This window comes from Leptonychotes weddellii, chromosome 16 (assembly GCF_054177405.1).
Source record: "Leptonychotes weddellii isolate Sample4059 chromosome 16, ASM5417740v2, whole genome shotgun sequence".
Classification (NCBI taxonomy): Eukaryota; Metazoa; Chordata; class Mammalia; order Carnivora; family Phocidae; genus Leptonychotes; species Leptonychotes weddellii.
Genome location: NC_138384.1, coordinates 37,347,530 through 37,371,615, shown reverse-complemented (window position 1 = coordinate 37,371,615; position 24,086 = coordinate 37,347,530). Strand labels below are relative to the sequence as shown.

The following is a 24,086-nucleotide window of genomic DNA, read 5'->3' as shown; positions in this document are numbered from 1 at the left end:
ATGGGCTCAGACTCTGGAGGACACAGAGTGGGGAGCACGTGGGCATGCTCATACTCAGGCACAGGCGTAGAGAGCCCGGACACACACACACAGGGGACCCGCCTCAGAGGACCCAGGGGGCTTTGAAATGCACCCTCATCCTTGTACGGCTGCGCCTCTGCCCCTCATGGCCCTGCACCCCAGGGTCACCGGCAGTCTCTGGTTAATGATAACCCTGATGTTTATGCAGCCCTGGGGAGGGCTGACAGAGAAGCAGGGAAGGCAAGCAGGGCTGGGGGCACCTGGCCAGCTCCAGCCCGTCCTTGGCTTCTCCCCCTCACAAGGCCCACTGTTCCAGAGTGGAGCAACTCAGCCACTTTCTACCTGGGTGATGCTGGGCACATGACGTAACCACTCTGAGGCTCAGTTTCTCCTTCTGTAAAATGGGGATAAACTCGTAGTCAGCTCAGAAGGAAGCTGGTGCTGTTAAGTCTTCTGGGTATGTGCAGCCGTAGCCAGAGAAGCTGTGTGTTTTCCTCAGGAGCCGGAGGAGAGTGGTTAGGTTTAGATCTGTCCAGGGCCATGAGGTGAATCATTCAACCTCCTCGTGCCTCAATTTTCCCATCTGCGAAGTGGGGACCAGTAGTATGGGACCCACCTCACGGGGCCGTTGTGAGAACTGAATAAATTCATGTTAAGTCAGGCATACAGGAAGTGCTCAATGATTATTATTACTGCTGTTTCAGGTTGGGTAACAAGTGTCATTTATTTATTTTTCTTATTTAATGGGCAGAATCTATCAAAATTGCTAAAAGCTTAGTCCAAATGAAAACGACCAGTATCCATGAGTTCAGATCTCCCAAGAAAGAACACAAAAATCACACAGAGAGGCCCTGGAGCTGGCTTCCTGGACTTGAGCACTGGCCCTGCCCCAGCTGGTAACCCAAATCTCAAATTAACTTGACCTCTCTCCTCAGTGTTTCCATCTGTAAAATAGCCATATAATAAGATCAACCTCAGAGGGTTGTGATGAGGTCGGCGTGAGCCGATAGACAAAGTTTTAGGACAGGGCCTAGTGCAGAGCCAACGCTGAGGAAGGGGGGGTGGCATCCTCACCATCATTTTTCCCCTGAGTTGGTGGTTCCTTGTCCCAGTGGGTGGTGGGTACGCAAGGGGTTAATTTCAGGCTGGCGAGGGAGGCTGTGGGTTTGGGGCTGGGCAGCTGCCCTGCTGAGTGTGGCCACCAGAGGGAGCAGCTGGACCCCTCTAAGCCTTGGTGACCGGGCACATCACACCCTCTTGGGAGCCCGGGGAGGGGGCTGGCTGGGCGTGGCCAGGATGGCTCCAGCCCCCCAGTGGTCTCTCCTCCCACCCCCTCCGCCTGCCGAGCCATCCGGTCCCCACCCTGGTGACATCCTCCTCACACTCCGAGTGGGGTGGAGTGGGGAATCTGGGGAGGGGGCTGGCTGAGAGGGGTCAGGGCAGCTCCAGCCCTTTGTGGCCCCTCCCCTCCCATGGGGCCATCCAGTCCCTTCCTTAGGGCTGCTCTTCCTACGGCCTCTGACCCCCTCCTCCTTCTTAGGCTGCATTGCCGGGCGCACCCAGTGCCCAGTGAGTCCCTTTCCCAAACCTCTAAGGAGAAGGGGCGTGGGAGGAGGGGAAGAACAGGGAACTGGAAAGGGTGGTGAGAAATAAAGACACCAGACAGCGGGACGCGCGCACTGGCTCGCGCACACACACCCCAACAGAGATTGAGAGACAGAAACAGAGACAGAGAGAAACAGAGACAGAGAGACAGACGGAAATAAAGACAGAGAGTGGGAAGCTGACTAACTCACTGAGTCAGAAACACAAAGAGAGAGAGAGAGACAGAAAAGGAAAGAGAAATAGACAATTAGACACCCGAGGGATACAGGAAGAGAGAGAGGCTGAAAGAGAGACGGAGAAAGGAGAGACAAGCCGGGACAGAGTGTGCCAGCTGGCGGGATGGAGGGTCGCCTGGTGCGGCAGATGTAGCGGCCCCAGCCCGCTGAGCTGGGTGGGCAGAGAGAAGCCGGAGCCCGGCGGGGGTGAGGGGCATGGGAGGGGCAGGCGTGCTTCTACTGCTGCTGGCTGGAGCCGGCGTGGGGGTGGCCTGGAGACCACCAAAGGGGAAGTGTCCTCTGAGCTGCTCCTGCTCCAAGGATAGTGCCCTGTGTGAGGGCTCTCCGGACCTGCCCGAGAGCTTCTCCCCGACCCTGCTGTCACTGTGAGTGTCAGGCCCTCCTGAGGGTGAGGATGGGAGTCCTGGGGCCCCGGGGGCTGGGGGCTGGGGGCAGGGTGCCGGGGCCCCCGAGGAAGCAGGGACCCTTCAGGATCTTGGGAGGTGGGCAGCGAAGGATGTTGGGATGCCTCAGCGAAGGATGTTGGAGCTGCTGGGATTTGGACAGGAGCCGAAGGGAGACTCCAAAGCCCAGGGCAGCATTTGGGGCCCCGGGGCGGTGGGGGGGGGGGAGGGCGGCCGTGGGCGGTCGAGGGGGAAGCTGCATGTTGCCAGGATCCTTGCCAGGTGGCTGTTTCCCTAGGATGGAAAGGAAAGGCATCCGGGGTTGGGGCGGCATGCCAGGGTCCCCCAGACAGGAGACGGCTCTGGGGCGGGACCGGAGCGTTGGGGTGATTGTCTCCTCACCCACCACCGCCCACGTCCCCAGCTCACTCGTCAGGACTGGAGTCACCCAGCTGAAGGCCGGCAGCTTCCTGAGGGTGCCCACACTGCACCTGCTGTGAGTGGGGCCCAGTTGAGCCGACAGCTAGCTCGAGGGAGTGAGGGGGTGTTCCCACCAGTGTGTGAGGGGTGCGTGCTCACATGTGTGTTTGCGCATGTCTGCGAAAGCATCGTGTGTACCTGTGTGTGTGAGACCATGTGCATGAGGGTTGGGGGGGCAACGTTAACATGTCAGAGAGGGGCAGTCACTCTGGCAAAATGGCTTTCTTGCTCCCTTGTCAGCCTCTTCACATCCAACTCCTTCTCTGTGATTGAGGACGATGCATTCGCGGGCCTGTCCCACCTGCGGTACCTGTGAGTGAGGCCAGGGGATGGCGGCGGGGATGGGGGCTCGGGAGAGGAAGCAGGGACCCACCTGTGGCTCCGACAGTAGAGGGAGTAGGGGCTTATTGGCGCGTTGGGGAGTAGGGGGAGTGTCTGGACAAAGGTCCGTCCTGGAGGGGCAAGAGGCCTGGTGTCTTGGGTGGGGTCAGGGCTCCTGCTCAGCTGCGTGATCTCAGCCTGCTCACCTCCCCTCTCTGTGCCTTAAGATCCACAAAGGGCCTGGCTAACCCAAGACCGTTTCTGGCCCTCCCTGACTTAGGGGAGCCCAGGGAGAGGACAGAGAGGCCAGAGACAAGAAAGTGTTTCGTATGAACGGGAGACAACTCTGAGGTGGTGATGGGGGTGATGGGGGCGGTTGCGTCGGCGTTGGTGACCATGGTGTCGATGGGGACCCTGTCGCTGCGGCTGCCCGGGAAGCGGTGGCATTACTGAGGATGATGACGCGCGGGTGACGTGGGTCAAAATGGCAGCCCCGATGGCGCTGGGGCTGGGGGCGATACCGATGCTGAGGTCTGAGGGGCTGGGCTGGGTGCCGTCGCTGTTGTGGGGCGTTGGTGATGCTGCGGGCGTTGCTGGGAGGGCACGGCGGCTGGCACCGGGTTTGGTGGTGATGCTGGAGGTGTGGGCGTGAATGGGAGTCGTGGCAGCAGCCGTGCCGGTGGCCGGGCGTCCTGGCGATGTTGGTATTGCCGATGCTGCTCCGCGTGCTTTTGGTGACGGCGGCAGCGTTGGGGACGATGGTGGCAGTCCTGTTGGGGTTGTCATGGAGGCTGTGTTGTTGGTGATGCCTCCCAGTAGTGCTGGGTGAGGCTTGGCGACGATGCGTTGGTGTGGGTGACGGCAGTGGGTGGCGGCGGGGGCACAGCGTGGGGTTGACCATAGTCTCAGCCATGCTGTTGGCACCGGGGTGGGGGATGGTGATCGAGGCTCGGGGGTGCGTCGTGATGGATGATGGCGGAGGTATGGGTGGTGATGTCGAAGCTAGTGCTGGGGTCGGTGGGCCGGCGGAGTTCACTGTGAGGCTGGCAGGGAGCACGGGGTTAGGTTCTTGCCTCCTGGGATGAGCGTCCGGAACGCTGGGGAGGACAGGTTTCTGGGGAGGCTTCAGCACATTCCAGTGGCCTATGGCTTAAATGGGGTGAGTCTCCCCAAGCGCCCCGGGGGGCCACAGCAGGGAGCCAAGGGCCTCCCCCTCACCCCCCTTCCCTCCACAGCTTCATTGAGGACAATGAGATTGGCTGCATCTCTAAGAACGCTCTCAGAGGACTCCGCTCCCTCACACACCTGTGCGTGCCTTCCCCAAGGCCTCACCCCTCCCTTCCCCTCACCAGCCTGCCCTGACAGCCCCCCACCCCCAAACCCCATCACCCAGGGACACAGGGGATCCGGGTCGCTGGTGACGGCTGCTCCTCCTTCTCTCCTTCCACCAGGAGCCTGGCCAATAATAATCTCGAGACCCTCCCCAGATTCCTGTTCCGAGGCCTGGAGACCCTAACTCACGTGTGAGGCTCAAGGGGGCTGGGGGGGTCAGGGGAGCTGGGGGCTGTTTGAGGGGGGTTTGAGGCAAGGGGAAGGCCACTTTTGGCTGACACAGAGAAGTATGGCGGCAATTGTTCCTCCGTAGGGCCCCATCCCGAACCCTTGCCTGGGGAGGGGGCGGGGAACATGGCCTCCAGGGGGGTGGAAGCCAGGTCGCAGCCCCTCCCCGGCCTCTTGCCCCAGGGACCTCCGCGGGAACCCGTTCCAGTGTGACTGCCGTGTCCTCTGGCTCCTGCAGTGGATGCCCGCCGTGAATGCCAGCGTGGGGACTGGGGCCTGCGCCGGCCCCACTGCTCTGGCCCACAGGCAGCTCCGCCACCTCGACCCCAAGACGTTCAAGTGCAGAGCCATAGGTGGGGGCTTTCCCGGCAGGGTGGGAGGGGCCGCAGGGGTCCCAGAAGAAGGTGGGAGAGCAGGGGAATGGCTCCCAGGGCTGAAGGGCTCACCTCGCTCCCTGCTCTGCTGTTTCCCAGCTTGTGAGCCCCTGAGCATGAGCATCAGCTCCCTGAGCCTCAGTTTCCTCATCTGTAAAATGGAGGTAATAAACCGTGCAGTAGGATTGCAGCGAGAATTCAGTGATGCATCCACGCCCGCATGTGGTGCTGAGCCTTGGATGGGAGGCCCTCATAAGTGTGCACTCTGGTGGTTGTTATTAATATAAAAATGACCTTTTAAAAATACTTGCTATGATCACGTTGCTTTTCCATAAATACGTTTTGGTGCCTTTATGGGTCCTGGGCAGTGCAAGAGGCACAGCGGTGATGAGGACGGCCCTGGCTCTTGCCCTCCCAGAGCCCAAGGCACAGGGAAAGGTGGAGGGTGAGAGCCCGGAGTGGTCAGGACTGGGGTGGGGGAAGCCCACCGAGCTGTGGGCGCCCCGAGCCAGAGCGAGGGCCAGGCACAACGGGAGGGCCAGGGAGGGCTTCCTGAAGGAGTGGGTAAGGCTATTAATGTAATAATCAGTTCTTACCAGCATCTAAGTGTAAGTCGTGTTTTGGGTTTGTGGGACTCATAGAACCAGAGAATTTAACATAAGGGTCACTCTTTATTCAGCTGTCCCACAGTCACTGAGGGCCACTCTGTGTCCGGCCCTGTGAGGGGCAGAGGGCACACTGTGGCAACCCAGACAGCAATGGGCCCTGCCCTCAGAGCTCTGGCGGGTGAGGACATAGACATTGAATAAAATGTTGCAGAAACAAAAGTATGCTACACGTTGTGATAAACACAGGGAGCAGTGAGGGAGATTAAGGTGGCAGGGTGGTCCTACCTTCCACGGGGCGTTGGAGAAGGCTTCTCTGAAGAGGTGGCTTAACATCCAGATGTAGCTCAGTGAAGTACAGAGGGAAGAGCCCTCTGGAGAGAGGGGACGGCATGTGCAAGGGTCCTGAGGCAGCAGAGAGTCTGTCCTGCTTGCAAGTCAAAGGCAGGCAGTGTCTTGGGGGTGTGAGTGAAGGGAAGGACACAGGTGAGGTCCAAGTCAGCGGGGCCTCACTGTGTAGGACTTTGAAAGCCACAGAGAGCAGAGTGGATTTTACCCTGAGGGCTGTGGGAAGCCATGGAGGGTTTCAAGCAGGGGGTGATGTTATGATGGCCATTTTTCAAAGATCCAGCTTTGGGTGGGCATCCTTGGTGGCTCAGTTCATTGCTTCAACCCTGGTGCCTGGAAACAGGGCCTGGCACATAGAGTGAAGTATTATAACCTGGAGTCTACACCCGGCTCCACCACCAAGCTGGGCAACCTTGGTGCATCATTTCCATAAAAGCTAAGTGGCCATAACCAAGAGGCTCAGAATCCCATGACTTAAAGAAGACAGAAGGGTCTGAGGTGAGCAGTCCAGGCAGGTAGGGCAGCCCCTGGGTGTTGTCCTGGTTTTCATGGTTGAAACGGAGTCGTGGCACGTCCATCTGCCAGGCCATGGGGAGAAGGGGAAAGAGACCAAGTCTAGGACGAGCTGTTGTCAAACAAGCGAGGCAAGCATTACCCTCAGCACTTTGCTCTTTCTCCACGGGGAACTTAGCCTGGACAAGGCCGTACCTAACTTCAGGAGGGAGGTGTTGGGGGAGCGCTGGGATCACATGGTAGGCAGCTCTGTGCCCCAGTCCTCATTCATGGAAGATGGGAAGGCTGGGATAGCTTCCTCGTCTGTAGAATGGATAGAATGAAATGCCCCTCACAGGGATCTTGTGAAGTTAAATGTATTAAGAAATACGTTGCGTCTAAGTAATGATTTGATGATGTCATGCAGCTTAGAAAATAAAGCATTCCCCTGTTGTTGTGACTTAATTCATCTATCGATGAAAAGATTCCACTCCGTGTCCCTCTGAGGTGCACACCAGGATGGTCCTCATTTCAGAGATGTGCAAACCGAGGCTCAGTGATGAGGGCCCGCGGGGTCCCCCGTGCCTGCCTGACTCTCTCCTGCCGCCCCCCAGAGCTGTCCTGGTTCCAGACGGTCGGGGAGTCGGCGCTGGGCGTGGAGTCTTTCTCCTACCAGGGGGAGCCCCACATCGTCCTGGCGCAGCCCTTCGCGGGCCGCTGCCTGATCCTCACCTGGGACTACAGCCTGCAGCGCTTCCGGCCTGAGGAAGAGCTGTCCGGTGAGCCCCCCGCCCCCCGCCCCGACTTTCCAGCCCCCTGCCTGCCCAAGAGCCTGCCTGGTGGGCCTGACCTGCCCCGCGGCCTAACCTGCCCTCCGGCTCCCCGACCCCCCCCCACCCCGCCCCACAGCGCCCTCGGTGGTGTCCTGCAAGCCCCTGGTGCTGGGCCCGCGCCTCTTCATGCTGGCCGCCCGCCTGTGGGGGGGCTCGCAGCTGTGGGCCCGGCCCAGCCCCGGCCTGCGCCTGGCGCCCACGCAGGCCCTGGCCCCGCGGCGGTTGCTGCGGCCCAACGACGCCGAGCTCCTGTGGCTGGACGGGCGGCCCTGCTTCGTGGTGGCCGACGCCTCCAAGGCGGGCAGCACCACGCTGCTGTGCCAGGACGGGCCCGGCTTCTACCCCCGCCAGAGCCTGCACGCCTGGCACCGGGACACGGACGCCGAGGCCCTGGAGCTGGACGGCCGGCCCCATCTGCTGCTGGCCTCCGCCTCCCAGCGGCCCGTGCTCTTCCACTGGCTCGGGGGCCGCTTCGAGAGGCGCACGGACATCCCCGAGGCCGAGGACGTCTACGCCACACGCCATTTCCAGGCTGGTGGGGACGTGTTCCTGTGCCTGACGCGCTACATCGGGGACTCCATGGTGAGGCCCGGCGCAGTCAGGTGGGGCAGGCGGTGGAGGCCACAAGCCAGACCTGACCTGCCGCAGACCAGCCCCTCGTGTGGGCTGGTCTTTCAGCGCTGACCCCACCTTTGCACACGGGCCTCTGCGCTCTGACCTGACCTCACAGGCTGACCTTCGAGCTCTGACCCCACCTAATGTACTGATCTTTGAACTCTGGCCACCCTTCCACTGACTCCAAGACCACTGTGACTCCTCCAGGCTGGCTGACCATAAGCCACTTCCTATCCCCCCAACACTGACGCTGGGCCCCACCCTCCGGCTCTGTAACTCTGACACACTCTGCGACTTACATTTGGCCACAGCCACCACACTCTGGACCCCCAAGGCTGATGGCCCACCCCCACCAGCATTCTCATTCTGGGGTGAGGAACAGCCAAGCGGAGCGCTCTGAGCCTAGAAGGCAGTGGTCTGACTCAGGTGTTCACGGGACATGTGTGTGGGGAGCAGACTGTGGGTGCAGGGATGGGAGTGGGGAGCCCAGGGCAGAGCCTACCGTCCCGGAGGGAGGTGACTGTGGCTGGGCGGAGCGCGGCCACAGGAGATGGGACAAACAGATACCACTGTAGGTAAAACTGATTCCATGTGGGGTGTGAGGGAGAGAGAAGGGCCAAGAATGACTTCCAAGTCTGGGGCCTGGGCAGCAGGGTGGTGACAGGTATGAAGGCAGGAAAGCTGAGGGCATTTGGGGACCTACAAGCCTGTCTCCAAGCTGTTCCAGGTGCTCTGAAGCCCAGAGGACTACCGGCAGGCCTGGCCCTCCCGGACCCCAGGCCCTAACTAGTCGCCACACTTCACAGGTCATGCGCTGGGATGGCTCCATGTTCCGCCTCCTGCAGCAGCTTCCCTCACGTGGTGCCCACGTCTTTCAGCCACTGCTCATCGCCAGGGACCAGCTGGCCATCCTGGGCAGTGACTTCGCCTTCAGCCAGGTCTTCCGCCTTGAGCCTGACAAGGGGCTCCTGGAGCCTCTGCAGGAGCTGGGACCCCCAGCCCTGGTGGCCCCTCGTGCCTTTGCCCCCATCACCTTGGCCGGCAGACGCTTCCTCTTCGCTGCTTGCTTCAAGGGCCCCACACAGATCTACCAGCATCACGAGTTAGACCTCAGTGCCTGAGACCCCCCGGGACCTTGGCTATGGCTTGGAGGGAAGGGGGCAGTGGCCCGGGGAGGCCCAGGCCACTGGACACCCACTTGACTGGGCTCCTGGCCCTACTCGGGCTGATGGTCCCTGTGAGGTACTGACCACAGGCCAAGCTCAAGGCAAGAGCTGTCCTTCAAGTCGTAAGGAACATCTCGGCTCTGGGCACATGCCCCGACTAAGGATGACTTGGGGGCTCGGGCTGGGGCACTTGCAAGGAGCCGGGATACAGAAGTCATGATGGGGGTAATGTGCAGAACTCCGTGAGGTCTGGAAGTGCCCCCCTCAACCCACTCCCACCCGGCCTGCTCCCTGTGAAAGTACTGAGGGAGAGATAGCTACCCCTTCCCTCTAAACTCCATCCGGCCAATCGCTTTTAGCGCCCGCCTCCGTGACGTCACCAGTCGCTGGGCCGGCCTCACTGCCGGGCTTGCTAACTTCCTCTGCTGCTTGTGCGCATGCTTGCTGCCGAGGCGGAAGCCCAGCGTGTTGGCCCTCTTGCGCGTGCGCGGGAAACAGGTGGGCAAGCAGGAGCTGTTGCGGGGAGCCCTGGCTACGCGTCTCCAATGAGGGACAGGGGAGAGGACAGAAAGTGTATGAGCTCAATAAACGCGCTGTGCACCTGCCCCGCTCGCTGTTGTGGGATCTTTGGGAGAGGGTGTTTCATGAGTGACATGGGGGGAGGAGTGGTGTCCCAGGAGCAGTATTATGGGGAGGTGCATTTTGGCTGCCCTGGTGCGCTTTCGCTTGACCCATGAGTGTGGGCTCATGGATTGGGGGGGCTCATGGGATGTTCGAGGGATATAAAGGCATTATTAGGGGACAAGTCGCTGGTTTATTGTGGGCCTCTTCTTGGGGTCATGTCTCGGAGCATTGTAGGAGATCGTTTTGGGTGTTTTAAAGGGTTTTAGGCATTTTACGGGGTGGCCCTTGGCATTTTGGAGATCTTACAGGGTATTGGGGAGTCTCAATGGAGTTTGAGGCTCCTTGGAGATTCTCACACCACGTGGCCACTCTATATTATTAGGAGTGTCGTGCGGAATTATTTGAAGGTCTCACAAGGACAGTTGGGTATTAGGAAGGGTTTTCTATAATAAAGTGGGGTCTCAGGGGTAAGTGGGAGAGTCATGGGGTCTTACTATTAAAATCATAATCTATCTGACTACTCATATCATGGTAGGAAGATCCACGTCCTTGCTTTCCTGGGATGGTCTCAGTGTCCCCTCGAATGTCCCAGCATTCCATCTCGTTAGAGCTCTCTTTCTCTCCCCAAAGTGTCCGCCATTTGGCTACTAGAAAATTTTAAATTGCACTTGTGGTTCCCCTAGCCTTGGAGGCAGAGGGCGGACCTCAGGCCACCCAGCAGGCCTTGGGCTTTTCCCAACAAAGAGATTCAGCTGCCGACTTCTGTGTCAGCTGCCAGTGTGTATCCACCTTCTCCTAGTCCTCAAAAGCCCACCCCGATGTACACATAGGGAGTCTTGAGGCTACTTGGGCTAATCAATTTTTAGAAGAAGAATAAGGAGGCAAGATCCATGTTTAGGAAAAAAAAATTGAACAAAAAGACCCCTCCGGTGAGAGGTAAAGTGAGGCCCTGGCAAGGTGCTCTGAGGGGAGGAGGGAGAATTCCATCCTGGAATCCGGATTCCTGTGCAGAGCCAGGAATTGGAGGAAGAGAAGGGACCTCTGTGTCCTTTCGGCTGATCCATCCTCAACAGTTCTGGGCAGAGCCTGGGAGAGATGATGGATCAGCTTGTGGGAGCAGATGAGGTTTTCTCCCCAAGGCGCGTGCACACACAGGCACGCACACTCGCACGCGCCCACCCCTCACATCCCATGTTCCCTGCATCCCCATTCTGTTCCTGGCTTACCTGGAGTGATGAGAGGTGGGGCGTCCCCTGGATGGTGGCTAGGGAAAGAAAAGTGGTGAGATGTGTATCCATCCCCCTTGTCCTCTCCCTCAAGGCTAGAAGATTCTCAGCTTGCCCTGACATAGCTTCCTGGCTATTTTTCCTGGAATGGGACCAAAGCTTTTCAGGATTTGGGACCCTCTGAAGATTATCAGCTCTGAAGAATAAACCTGGGAAATCTCAGTGGCAGGAATTCTCCGGGGCAGAACCGGGAGGCCTCTATCTGCGAGATTTAGCTCTCTCACCGGTGAAAGGTGTGTGTTCAGTATGAAGCGGGCACACAGGGAACCCATCTTACCTGGGCTTCTGGCTGAACTTGCATTTGCATTTCCCACCTGTCAGGGGAATAGGGATGGTTGGGGGAGGGGACCCACAGCCCTGCCCTACCAGCTCAGCCACCAGTGTCCCCACTCACTCATGAGGACGATGATGCCGATGGTGCACAGAACCGCGGCGCAGATGAGCCCGCCGATCCGGAGTCTGCGCCAGTCTAGGAGAAACCCAGATGAGGCCATCAGTGCCTGCCTGTGTCCTCCCTGTCCAAACCTCCATCTATTTGACAGGTAGGTATCGGGCACCTTATGACGGGCAGGGAGCTGGGGATACAGAGCGGAGAGAACAGACAGCCCCCCAGCCCTCCTGTGCTTTCTCCTTTACACACAAACAAGCGATAAGAGATTTGATGGAAGGTCAGGTGGAGATAAGCATTCTGAAGACAAATAAGCAGAGCCAGGGAACAAAAAGTCAGAGGGCAGCTCTTTTAGGGAGACTGGTCAGAGAAGGCCTCTCTGAGCAGAGCCCCGAGTGGGTGCAGGGGGGCCGTGGCAGGGGGATCGGAAGGTACAAAGGTCTGGGGGTTTGGAGCGTGTTTGCTGTGTCTGAGCACCAGCAGGAAGGCCACCCAAGAGCTCCCTTCCTCCGGGCAGTTTTTGCAAAGCGAGCCTCCTCCCAGCAGTTGATTTGAACCATAACAACGGCTTCTTGGGAACTGTCCTGGCTTCCTGTGCGCACCTATCCTGCCGGAAGAGAACCTTCCCAGGGGCCAGATCGGCGTGGCTCGTTCCTTTATTCCGCTGTGATGACTGTTCAGTGTCTCCCCATCCTTGCCCCTTCCTATCCTCGCCCCTGTTTCGCCCACATCGGACCCCCACCCAGGCCGTGTGGGACCCCTGACACAGAGTGGCAGGAGGGGGTGCGGGTGGGGGACGGCCAAGAGAGGGACACAAGCTCTCACCGTAGTAGAAAGGACTGTTTTTATCTGCAAAGAAAGGAAAAAAGCATGTGAATCCAGGACAACAGCCAGGAGGCAAGGGTGCGGGGGAGACTTTGGGGGTGAGCGTGGTGGAGGAGTCGGACTCACCTTCTGGGTCATTGGCGTCCAAGGCAGGCAGGCCTGCTGGGAGAAGCGGGAAGAGGGGGATGGTGTGCTGGCCTCAGCAAAGCCGGCCGGCAGGGCCACAGAGCCTCAGGCCCCCCGATAGACCGGTCCCCGCCTCCTGAGGGCACCGGGGTCCGGCCCCAAACCTGGAGGTGTGGACTTCCTCCACCGCCCCACACCTGTGAGCCCCACGGGCCCATCCACATTTTGCCTCCCGAAATAGGTTTTATTTATTTTTTTATTTTATTATTATTTTTTTTTCCGAAATAGGTTTTAATCTGGTTGGCTCAGAACCACTCTTTGGCCTCATGTTTCCAGACACCTGGCATCCTCCCTCCTGCAGAAACCGAACAACATTCTTGTCAAGACAACAGACGGTACCAGTTCTCAGTCATTCTCAGAGCCTCGTCCACACCCCACCTGTTCTGGTGTTTGCTCACCGCTTCCTTTCAGAGCAAATTACTAGTTACAAACTTAACACACTTTCTTTAAAAATGCAGCTCTCTCTCACTACCCTGAATGGAATGCCAGTTTTGCCTGATGTAAGGGATAAAAAAAAATACAATAAAAGCAAAGGACTAGGATTACATTCTGGCCAGAAGCAGTGGGCTACCTGAGGTCTGGGCCTAAGCTCTGTTCTTTGTTTGTTAAAGGGCAAATAATAAGTTTTAATTATATTTAAAGCACAAGCACATAGTGCTTACTCTGTACCGGGCCCTCTTCTAACTGCTTTTCAAATACTAACTTGTGCAGTGACTCGCACAATCCTCGCAGTGACTAAGTACTTACTAGTATTGTCCGTATTTTTACAGCTGGGGAAACTGAGGCACAAAGGATTTGCATAACTGCTGCATCCGCGAAGCTCCCAGTTACCTCTCGTAATAAAGTGCAAGGGAGGTGATGAAGACACAGCACCCGGGGCTGAGCCCTCTCATCAAGGACACCTCAAGGGGGTGACTAGCTGTGTGAGACGCTGCTGTAAGGGGTCCTGTCTTTGTGTGTGCACCTTGAAAGCCCCAGGGCGACACTTGTGACCCTCAAGGAGATGCCGTCCAGCTAGTCACCGCCGCACAGGGGAGGCGGAAAGCACGAGAGAGAGAGAGAGAGACACATACATGCAGGGCTTGGCCACCCCTCAGTGGAGGGGTCTGGGGAAAAGGCAGTCCGGGACACAGGCACTCACCTGCCAGGAGGATGAACAGGCTCAGTGTCACCTCTTGCATGTCAGCCAGCTGGCCTGGAGGGGTAGGGGTGGGTGGGGAGGGTCCAGCTTTAGTAGGCCGGGCGGTGCCAGACCGGTGCTTCTGGGTCCCCATCCTCTCCTACTCTGCTCCCTCCCAGGATACACAGCTCGCCCCAGGGCAGAGAGGCCTGGCTGGGAGATGAGAAGGAGCCGCCAAGTGCAGGGGGTGGGTGACAACGCAGACTTGGAGAGGAGTCGCACGAATCACTCACTCGACACAGACTTGGGGCTTTACGTGAATGGCCCTGGTGACCAAATGAGGGAGGCGCTGCCTGCTGTTAGCCCCATCTTACAGATGGGGAAACTGAGGCTCTGAAAGCTGAAAATGGGTGCATAGGGTCACCTCGCGAGAGAGTGGGATTTAAAGCAGCCTGGCTCTGCAGTGGCTCTTTGTCGCTCAGGACTCTCAGGGCCTCGGGGTGTTTTGGGAAACGGGATGGAGGGAGCCAGGTGTCAGGAGGCCCGGTTCCCGGGTGTGTCTCTCGGAGACAGCTCAGAGCCTGCCCGCCCTGCCCAGACTCTGCAGACCTCGGGCTGGCTCCTCAGGCTGCTCAGAGCAGGGTGTGGGGAGGAGAGAACTAGAGGCTGGGGCAGGGGTGGGGGCCAGAGCAGGGAGGAGTCACCGGGCTGTAGCCCTAGCCCCGACTTCTGCCCCCCACAACCCCTCGTTTCTGTCCTGCCTCTGCCCCTGCCCCAGCCCCTGCCCCTACGCCTGCCCCAACCCCCTACCCCTGCCCCAGCCCCTGCCCCAACCCCTGCCCCTGACTCTACCCCAGCCCCTACCCCTGCCCCAGCCCTTGCCCCCGAATCTGCCCCTGCTCCTGCCAAGCTCCTCCTGGAAGCCATTATTTCCTCTTTCCCCAGATAGGCCTGTCCAGCAAGAAGAACCCCTCCATCTCCTTCCTGGTCTGGTATCAGCCCACCCTCCCCCCATCCCAAGTGCCTGAGATAAGCCCCCGTCTCTGTGTGTCCCCGGCCCTCCCCCAGCCCCGGCCCCACTGCCACTAGGACACACTGTCAAGATGTTGACAGCAAGAGCTAGGACGTCCTCCGCGCCACCCTGTGCTGGGCACTGGCCAATGACCTTGCTGTGTCTTTGCCCATGTCGCCCCCGCCCCGGGCACCCCCAGAGGCGATCCGTTCTAGCCCTCATTTAGCCCATGGCACAGCACATGCCCTCACTAAGCCATTCGACATTCCCTGCTCTGTCATCCCACTGCTCTCCACCACGGAAGACGGTGACCCCGTCTCTCTCCGCACCCTCCATGTCACCCCCACCCTGTGTTCCTTTCTCTTTCTTGCATGTTCTCACAGATTCCTCCCTCTCCCTGTGCCCATTCAGGTCCTGGGCAACCTCTCAGTTGTTAATCCCATATGGTGGACTCAAATGCATCCATTTCTTGCAGGAAGGGGGCCTGGAGCTTTGGGGAGCATTACTAAGGCATTCAGGACCCCACAGATTTGGGGAGAAGAGCTAGAGTGGGTGTGTGGGCAGCACAGCCTGGTGGTTCCAGGCGCAGGTCTGGAGAAGGACCACCTACTGTCTAAAGCTGCCTCATGAGGCTTTGTTACCCCAAGATGATACCCCACTTATAAGAGCTAGTGCCCAATGAGCGTTTACCTCTTGCCAGGCACTGGTCGCAGCTCTTCGCACTTATTCGCTCATGCAATCTCCGCAGCTTGATGAAGCTGTGGTTACCCCACGTTGCTATCACAGCCCCATAGCCCCTGCTAACTCAGCTTAATGCTGTATGTTGTCACATCTGGGCATCTGCCCTCAACCTTCCCCGCCCAGGCTGTTGTTGGAAGGGGCTCCTGAGCTGCTCCGGGGGACTGACTGTCGTTGGTGTGAAGGCTTGGAGAGGAAGACAGCCTGCAGATGGAGGCTCTGCTCACCCCTCTGGGCTCCTTCCCCGCCCTGCCGGTCCCAACACCTGTGTGAGCGCCGTTTCCACCATCCGCCCCCTGCTATCCCCTCTGTTCCTCTGTGATGACAGCCAGACCCCTCAAGCCTATGCAGAATGACTCCCCCATGTCTCTGAAATTTCCTACCCAACCCCCCCGTTTTACAGCCTCCCCAGGAAGCCACCATCCCCTTTTCCAAGAGGTCTCCAGGACCCATACATCCTCAATCCCTAGACACCCCAAGTCCACCCAGTCACCACCACCATCCACTCTGATACCCTCAATCCAGCCTTGATCCACCTAGATACCCCCATCCACCCAGGCACCCCTCTCCAGCCCTATCCACCCAGATGCCCCCAATCCAGATGTTTCTGTTGCACTCAGACACCCCAGATCTACCCAGTCACCCCAATCCCACTTGTGGGCTCATCCCAGCTAGCTCACCCAGCCCCCTGAAGGGAGAATGATGGGGGGACAATCACATTAATGGAAGGTGCTTTCTCTAATCTCCTGCCCCCCTGCCCCCCAGAAAAGATCCTTAAAGGGAGGAAGTTCTAGTGTCTTTAACAGACATCAGTGGAGAGAGGGGCAGGGATAGTTTGGGGGCAGAGCCAAGAGGATGTTGGGGGTAGGGGGCCCCTGTGGCTCACCTGTGTGGCTCCCCAGGCTGCTTGGAAAGTTCCAGGAGAGAAGGGAGAGAACGCGGCTGCTAAGCCTGAGTCCTGCCTTTATTTGCAGCTGCCACGCCCTAGGCAAACCTGGGCAGGTAGAGAACAAGTCGGACTCCCTAAAGCTCAGGGGTTCTCTCACCCCATTCCTGCTCTTAAAGAGACAGGTACCACCCCTTCTTCCCAGCCACTAATGGCAGGGAGCTCCCTGAGGTCCCCAAGGCCCCAAGGCCACAGCAGCCTCAGGTAGCCAGAGGGAGCATGGGATGGGCTGGAATTCTGGGGAGGGGGCTTTCTTCAATCTCTTGCCCCTGTGAAAAGGACCCAGACGGAAGAAGTTTGGGGTCTTTAACAGCCAAGCTTCTGCCTGGCAGAATGGTGGGGAAAAGCGATGCATTGGTGTAATAATCTAGTTTCTTTCACTTAGTTTGTGCGTTCCGCTTGAAGGAGGGCTTGGTGGCAATTGTGGGACATCTAAGGTCCCTTTCCAGACCACTCGTTGCTTCTTGACAGTTTGAGGGTCAGCAGAAGAGGCTGATATGACCAAGGTCATGAGGTGGGAGTGGGGGTGCACAAGGGGTAGGAGTGGAGGGGTGAGGGCTGTTGGGCTTTAGACCATGACCTCTATCCTACGTGCCCATCATGCCCTGGAGAGATTGGCAACTGGTTTCTGAGCATCAAGCAGACCTTCCTAGCTCAGGCTCTTCCCAAGGGTGCTGGGAGCCAGATGCCGGGGTCTATGCAGTGGGCGTTGGGGTGGAGGATGCCTCCCACTCCGGATAAGGTCATTGCACTGTGCGAGGCTCCCTTCCCCTCCCTTCCCCCTTCTGCCCCTCCTCCTCATGGCATTCCTTCTGGCTGGGGTCTGTGTAGGCCCCCACATGGTCCTTGTTGGGGTGCCCCCTCCCCCCAATTCTGCTTTTTTAGACAGAGGGACTTTTGTCTGGGGGCTGGATGGAGAACAAGGCGCCTTTGAGTGGCTGGCGGAGGATTGGGGTCATGGGGAGGGGCAGGGCCAGGAAAGGGGTGGCTCTGCACTGGCCACCAGCTGGGCTCCAGGCGACCCCCAACACCATCTCGGGGGTGGGGCAGAGGGCTGCAGGCCAGGGAGAGTGTGGAGTGCAGGATGGGGAAAGGGGGTTTCCGAGGTCAAGACTGCTGGGGGTTGTCTGCTGGGGACAGGGAGAAAGGACTCCCCACTTCCTAGCAGGAAAGGATGGGGAAGCAAGGAAGGCACGCCCAAATACATCTTTCTTTATGTAGCTCCCTCAGGCAGTTTTTCAATCCCAGGCCCTAGACCAGGACAAAGCCTCCCCACCCCACCCTGCTCCCTTAGGAAGGGGCCAGTCCCTACAGGGAGCGAAGGGGGCACTCAGGGTGGGGCTCAATCAAAGTGGGAGGTTTAGGGGGAGACAAACAGAGTTAAGGGAGGCCTGGAGGGGAGGATCGCAGTCCAGCTAAGGGGGGTCTTTGTCTCTGGGAAGATAGCATGCATCCCTTGCCCAGACATTTCAAGATTACAATGTCCCTGGGAAGACCCCTTTGGTGCTCTTGGCAGTTGAGTGGTTTCTCCCTCTGCTGGGAAGCTCGGGAACTGCAGGCTTCAGAGAGCGAGAAGGGGCGAGCGCTCCGTGGCTAGGCTGTCCTTGGCCTGTGCCAGAGGTTGCAAATTCAGATGCCAAAGGGGCCAGGCAAGAATTGTGAACGAGTGAAGCAGGACAGGCATGAGACCCTAAGGTGCACTGGCAACTGGGCAAACGGGAGAACTATTGTTCTGTTTAAAAGGCAACCGCCAGGGGCGCCTGGGTGCCTCAGTTGGTTAAGCGACTGCCTGTAGCTCAGGTCATGATCCTGGAGTCCTGGGATCGAGTCCCACATCGGGCTCCCTGCTCAGCAGGGAGTCTGCTTCTCCCTCTCACCCTCCTCCCTCTCGTGCTCTCTGTCTCTCACACTCTCTCTCTCAAATAAATAAATAAAATCTTTAAAAAAAAAAAAAAGGGCAACCACCAAAACGACTGTAGCAAGCTCATGTGGACAGAGACACAAGGATCTCCCAGACATCTTGGTACGGGGACAAAGCAAGATGTATAGATGTGAGGCGGAAAAGAATGTATATGCATACACTTGTTCCTGAATGAAGTATCTTTGGATACTCTGCTTCTGGGGTGGAGGAATGAGAGGCTGAGGGGTGGGGTGGAGGGAGACTCCCTCTTGTACCTTTTGAATTTTATATTCTGAAAATGTCCAACTTTGAAAAAAACGTAATTAAAGGATAGTCTCTACACAATCCCAGCCAATTGCTGCTACATTTTCAGTCGATGTCAGAAACCTGAATCTTTGTACGGAATTCCCAATAGTTGGTTGGTTCAGGGACTCCTGGCTGGCTCAGTCGGTGGGGCATGCGACTCTTAATCACAGGGTCGAGGGTTTGAGCCCCACGTTGGGTGTAGAGATTACTTTAAAAAAAGTTGGCTAGATTTTTTTTTTAAATATGCAGTTTTAAAAAATTACGCACATCCAACAAAATACATCTAAAGGGCTGGTTTCAGCCTGGGGGACAAACTTCTGCCAATTTCATTTCCTGAATCTTTAATTACGGTGGCCTTGCATTTAGATATACAGACATTAATGGGGCTTTGACCCAACCCAGGCCAACCATAACCTCCCCCTGCGGCTGGACCAGAATGTGTCGTCCATGTGTGTGTTGGCCTGGGGATGGGGCTTCTGGCCTGGAGAAGCAGGATTTGAGACCCCCATGAGGACGGGCCAAGGTGTGCATACTGACACTTGGGGAAGGTTTTCAGGAGTCGTGGGGGCAGCTGTTTGCATTCTATTCTTTTGGGGTGTCTTTTAGGCCTATTTGACTTCAATCATATCTGAAGTCTCTCTCCTTCTCTCTTTCTCCCTATATATAAATGTATGTATATATAATCTTTTGTATGTGAATATATGTTATACATGTTATTATATTATATAGATAATAATATTTCCCCTTCATTTTGCTTTTGACATCATTTGGCCCTAAAGAATCGGCTGACGCTGTGATTAGCTGTGATTTCTCAGGATCCTAGGAATTCTCGCAAGATGAGAAAAACCAAACCCACAGATAGCTTCTGAACATCACGATGTTTTCAGGAATGCCGAACTGAAGTACGAAATCAAAGCCATAGGGTGTTAGGTCGTCACTGACTCAGATTTATCAATTTTGGTTTTGCCATTTGCTTCTGATGTTCAGGAGGGCCAAAACCCAACTATTGTACATGTGTCCTTTGGTTCACAAAGTGTTGCAAAAATTAATAGTCACCAACGTTTAAGCATCGGGATATTTCCAACATACTAAGCTGCATTTCTAGTTTATGAGGAAGACACAGCCTAACTGGGCCCATGCTCCCACTTGGCAGCAGTGGCTGGAGGGGCAGGGCCATCTCCCCCTGGTTTGAGGCTTCATGGGAGGGAATATGGGACAGGGACACCTCCTGTGTCACACCTGCTTCCACCTTTGGGCCCTCCATCACAGCGCAGACCCTGGACGGACGCAGCCCAGGTTGGATCGGGCATGGTTTATGCAGGAAAGACCCCAGGACCGTCATACCGAGTCTGCCCACGGTGAGGGGAAAGGCACAATTAAGGAAAGACTTGGTCATGTTTTGTGACTCCCTCCCAAAACGGCTTTGATGGGCAACTACCAGTGGAGAAGACCGAGTCTTTCACGGTGCCCGCCTGCTCAAAGATGGGCAGGAGACGCCTGCAAGGCAAGACACTCAGAAAAAAATAATACCTAGGGTACAGATAGATGGAGCGAAAGCAGATGAGACAAAATAGTAAGAATCGGAGGATCTCCGTGAAGGGTATTTGGGTTCATTGTATTCTTTACGTAACTTTCCTGTCGTGACAAAAATTCAAACGAAAAGTTGCGGAAAAGGAATCAAACATTTCAAATTAAACTTAACACAAAATAATTCCCTGCAAGATAAAAAAACAATGGCAAAAGAATGGAGGACAAGGTAAATGCAGAATTGGATAAATTGTTAAGTAAACAGAATTTAATTGGACTTAGAAAATTATGTATTTATGTATATGGCATGTGGTATATATGAAATATTGTATATATTTCGTTCTTCATGGATAAAAGCTTGTGTTCTTTTATCGCCCTCCCACAGTGTCTTCCTCTTCCTTCGCTTGGATGGGTTGCGTCGCCCCTGACCCCTGGGTGCCCAGCTCCGACCCTCCCCTGCTGGGGGCGCCTCACCCGCTCCTGGCTGCCCAGCCCCGTCCGCCGGGGGGCCGTGGGGCTCTGGGGTTGGCGCTGGGGCTGGCAGGCTCCTGCCTGGCTATAGAGGCAGGGAGATGAGTCTGCAGTTCTAAGAGCTTGGCTGGCGTCGGTGGCTCCGGGGAGGCCCTGACCCAGCAGCTTGCTGGCAGAGGGGCCCCTGACGTCCCGGCATTCCCATTCTCTTCCCCCCTGCACCTCGGTGTCTAAGAAGGCGGAGCCACGCTGGGCAGAACCAACTCCACACCCATGCGCATCCCTGAGTCATTTACCAACTATCGCTGACTGACTCACTCTATTTTCAACGAATGATCCTCTACTGGGCTGCACTGGGCAGGCATGACTCACCCGGTGGGGGCAAGTATGGCACAGAGGGGCTGTCACTTAGTGTCAAGGCGCACAGGTAATGAAGGGTCAAGGTTGGGTTGCCAAGCCAGGTCATCTGTCTCCACACCCGTGTATGTGTGTTGGGGGGGGGGGTAGTGACAAAAGGACAACAGGATCCCACGTAAATTTGAGGGTCCCATGAACAGACAGCAGGTTAGAAAAGAGAATTAGACCACAAAAAATATTTCCAGAACCAACCACTTCTCCCCCACTGCCCGCCCCCCGGCTTGTTCTCTATCTTCCCCGTCCTGGACCCCACAGCATCTGCTTCCCAGGATCCCTGCTCCCTTGTCTGCCCTGGGTCTGTTCCCTGCCCACCTGCAGCTGGAGGGAGACCCTGAACCCCTGAGTCAGGGCAGGGCCCTGCTGGCTCAGAGCCCTCCCCTGGCTGCACCTCTCTCCTGGCAGAAGCGAAGTCCTCACCATGACCCACGAGCTGTAAGTCACTCCTCTGGCTGGTCCCCTGTCACCTCTCTGACGTCATCATCTCCTCCCCCTCAACGGCTCACCCACTTGCTCACTCGCTCCAGCCACACCGGCCTCCCTGCTGGTCCTCCAGCACAGCAGGCGCCTTTCCAGCCTCCAGACACTGGCACTTGGCGTTCCCTCTAGCAGAGACGCTCTCCTCACAGGTGCGCACATGGGTCCCTCCCTCGCCTCCTTTCTTCAGGGCTTTGCTCAAACATCACCTTCTTGATGAGGCTTTCCTTGGCCATTGGATTCAAAACTACATCTCCCACCTGGAAACCCCGCCCCACCCGATTCTCTCTCTCTTTCTCTCTCTTTTTTTTTCCCCCCGTAGCGTTAGCACCTACCACCTCCTGACATAGTGTATGATTACGCACTTACTGGTTATATTTATTATCTCTTTTGCCTCTGGAATGTCATCTCTGGGAGGGAGGGACCTTAGCTCTTTCATCCCTTCTGTGTCCCCAGCGCCAAGCACAAGAGTCCGGCACATAGTAGGTGCCCAAGAAATATTTGTTGAGTGACTGAATGAAAACCATTCTTGAGAGTGACTATATCCCAGGCTTCATAACAGACGAATCAAGTACCTTACTCTCCCTGAGTAGATCACACTTTGGAGGCACAAAGTAGGCCCACAGGTGGAGAGGGAAGGAACTTGGAGCCAGAGAGCCTAAGTTCACATCCTAGCGCCACCCCTTTCTCACTATGTGACTCCAGGCAAGCCAGTCTCCCTCCCTGGGCCTCAGTTTTCCCATCTGTAAATTAGGCTAAGAATAGCACTCACCCTGCCGCGTTGCCCTTTGGCTTCAATGGGGTTGTTGTGTGGGAGGCTGGCGGCCTGTGACTAATTCTGAAAGCTGGTTCCCTTCCTGGAAGGGGGTGGGGTGAAAGGGGCAGGGCTGTGTGTTTTCCAACAGCCAACAATGGAACTCTTGTAGGCAGGGGCCCTCAGGCGTGGAAAACACATCCACCCCTATGGGTTCCAGATAAAATTTTCAGGTCTCAGAAGGGAGGTTTTCCAGGGCATTTACATCCTTTGATTGTTGCAACAAGAAATACTGGTTTGGGAACCTGAGCCTACCCAGTGGGGTGGGCTCCCATTTTACCCTTCTCCCTGCAATGAACAGCTGTGAGGGCTGGGGGTAGGGGGGGGTCTCTCTCACCTACAGCTCCTGAAGGTTGGACCAGATAGGCTAAGATAATATTTGGGCCACAACGATTGGTCCAGTGGGGTCTAATCAAAGTGAGGCACAGAATTTTGCTTAGTAATTGAGGGAAGAAAAGATTTGGGTTTTGCTTTGAATAGTGGGAAATGCACATTTGGGACCTGGAAATAGCAGTCATTTTGCCACCACAGGAAGAGCCAACCAGAGGACAAAGCTAACACCAGAGAGGACCACAAGCCAAGAGAAATGCTGAGAAATGGAATCAGCACCCTGATCAAATCATGCCTGATCTCCCTCTGGAATTTTCAGTTATGAATCTAAAAATTTGGCTTGCTCGAGTTAATTTTAATGAGGTATCTTGTTATTTGTAAATAATAACAATCAAACTAGTACACAGTGAAATTCTGTAGACCCAGAATCACTGCACTTTCACTGGAATATGTGACATGATTTTTATTTCGTTGGCCAAAGCATTTAATCAACTTAGCTTTAATCAGTCCAAGTATCTCTAGAAGCCAATAAGTGCTTACCTTGGCCAGGTCAAGTCTTTCTCTCTGTGGACAAATCTCAGACTGTTCGCCTGGATAGACATCTTTGAGAAGGACCAGCTCTCCTTCACAAGTTCCACCTGGAAAAAGGGCAGTGAGCCAGAGAAGCCACGGGACTTGGCAAAGACAGAAGCAGAGGTGCCTGGGAGCTCAACAGTCCTCCCATCGAAGGTGGCGATGTGCGAGTGCCCAGATGCCTGGCAGGTGCCAGGGGAGAGTGGGTGACCCAAAGATGCCTCTCAGGCTCCCACACTTCTGCCCAGGCCCACAGGAAGAGGGGGAACAGCGTGCACACGGCGTGGTTGGAGAGTGGCAGAATTGCTCTCTGTGCTCTCCAGCCCGAAAAACCTCCCTGACCAGGTGGTACCTGCCACCCAAGGAACAGCCACACTAGATGAGGGGCATGCAGTCAGGGCCCCTGAGCACGAGGTCCATGTCACAGTGGCAGCCCTCCTGGCGTAGTGTCAGGCAGCTGTCGGGCAGGGAGCCTCAGAGCTCATAATGGCTATAGGGAGGGCAGGCCAGCTCTGGAGGAATACAAATGGGAGTTAACAATTAGCCGAGCATTACCGTTCTGGAATGTTTCCAACCAGAAGAGGACTGAGGGAGTAGACAGCAGGTTGGAGGCCAAGGACAGGTCATAAGGGCAAGGCAGGGAATGTGGAGGCATCATCAGGAAGTATTGTGATGGTGGTGATGATGGTGGTGGTGAGGGTGATGATAGTGATGGTGATGATGGTGGTGATGATGGTGATGGTGATGATGGTGGTGATGATGGTGATGGTGGTAATGGTGGTGATGGTGATGATGGTGGTGATGATGGTGGTGATGGTGATGGTGATGGTAATGATGGTGATGATGGTGGTGATGATGGTGATGGTGATGATGGTGGTGAGGGTGATGATGGTGATGGTGATGGTGGTGGTGAGGGTGAGGATGGTGGTGGTGATGGTGACGATGGTGGTGATGGTGATGATGGTGGTGACGATGGTGGTGATGGTGATGGTGATGATGGTGGTGATGGTGATGGTGATGATGGTGATGGTGATGATGGTGGTGATGGTGATGGTGGTGATGATAGTGATGGTGAGGATGGTGATGGTGATGATGGTGGTGATGATGGTG

The 24,086-nt window shown here is 56.5% G+C and overlaps 2 protein-coding genes and 2 long non-coding RNA genes across 11 annotated transcripts; 3 read left to right on the top strand and 1 right to left on the bottom strand.

Annotated features, from left to right (window-relative positions):
* Window positions 1-1,356: 1,356 nt before the first annotated feature.
* LGI4 (leucine rich repeat LGI family member 4) lies at window positions 1,357-9,644 on the top strand. 4 transcript variants are annotated; one of them, XM_081807509.1, is made up of 9 exons: window positions 1,365-2,227; window positions 2,544-2,741; window positions 2,966-3,037; window positions 4,282-4,353; window positions 4,498-4,569; window positions 4,790-4,959; window positions 7,040-7,204; window positions 7,335-7,840; window positions 8,680-9,644. In XM_081807509.1, the coding sequence occupies exons 1-9, from the start codon at window positions 2,058-2,060 to the stop codon at window positions 8,992-8,994; spliced, it is 1,740 nt and encodes a 579-aa protein (XP_081663635.1). In that variant the 5' UTR covers window positions 1,365-2,057; the 3' UTR covers window positions 8,995-9,644. The 4 variants fall into 4 exon arrangements, with proteins under 4 accessions (XP_081663636.1, XP_081663635.1, XP_081663638.1 ...); XM_081807511.1 differs by having other exon boundaries at window positions 1,377-2,227; window positions 2,670-2,741; XM_081807510.1 differs by lacking the exon at window positions 2,966-3,037 and having other exon boundaries at window positions 1,357-2,227.
* Window positions 9,645-10,506: 862 nt separating this feature from the next.
* Window positions 10,507-22,092, bottom strand: FXYD3 (FXYD domain containing ion transport regulator 3). 5 transcript variants are annotated; one of them, XM_031025274.2, is made up of 9 exons: window positions 22,032-22,092; window positions 16,105-16,212; window positions 13,490-13,543; window positions 12,289-12,324; window positions 12,163-12,186; window positions 11,344-11,418; window positions 11,227-11,263; window positions 10,890-10,927; window positions 10,507-10,749 (listed from the first exon to the last, which is right to left on the bottom strand). In XM_031025274.2, exons 3-9 carry the CDS (start codon window positions 13,527-13,529, stop codon window positions 10,730-10,732), a joined length of 270 nt encoding a protein of 89 aa, XP_030881134.1. In that variant the 5' UTR covers window positions 13,530-13,543; window positions 16,105-16,212; window positions 22,032-22,092; the 3' UTR covers window positions 10,507-10,729. The 5 variants fall into 5 exon arrangements, with proteins under 5 accessions (XP_030881134.1, XP_030881136.1, XP_030881135.1 ...); XM_031025276.2 differs by having other exon boundaries at window positions 12,289-12,321; XM_031025275.1 differs by lacking the exon at window positions 16,105-16,212.
* On the top strand, window positions 11,189-12,893 carry LOC115940062 (uncharacterized). The gene is made up of 2 exons (XR_014141024.1): window positions 11,189-11,491; window positions 12,577-12,893. It is a non-coding gene; the product is annotated as an uncharacterized LOC115940062 (long non-coding RNA).
* On the top strand, window positions 20,356-23,751 carry LOC145717657 (uncharacterized). The gene is made up of 3 exons (XR_014141026.1): window positions 20,356-20,795; window positions 21,188-21,411; window positions 22,605-23,751. It is a non-coding gene; the product is annotated as an uncharacterized LOC145717657 (long non-coding RNA).
* The last annotated feature ends 335 nt before the right edge of the window (window positions 23,752-24,086 follow it).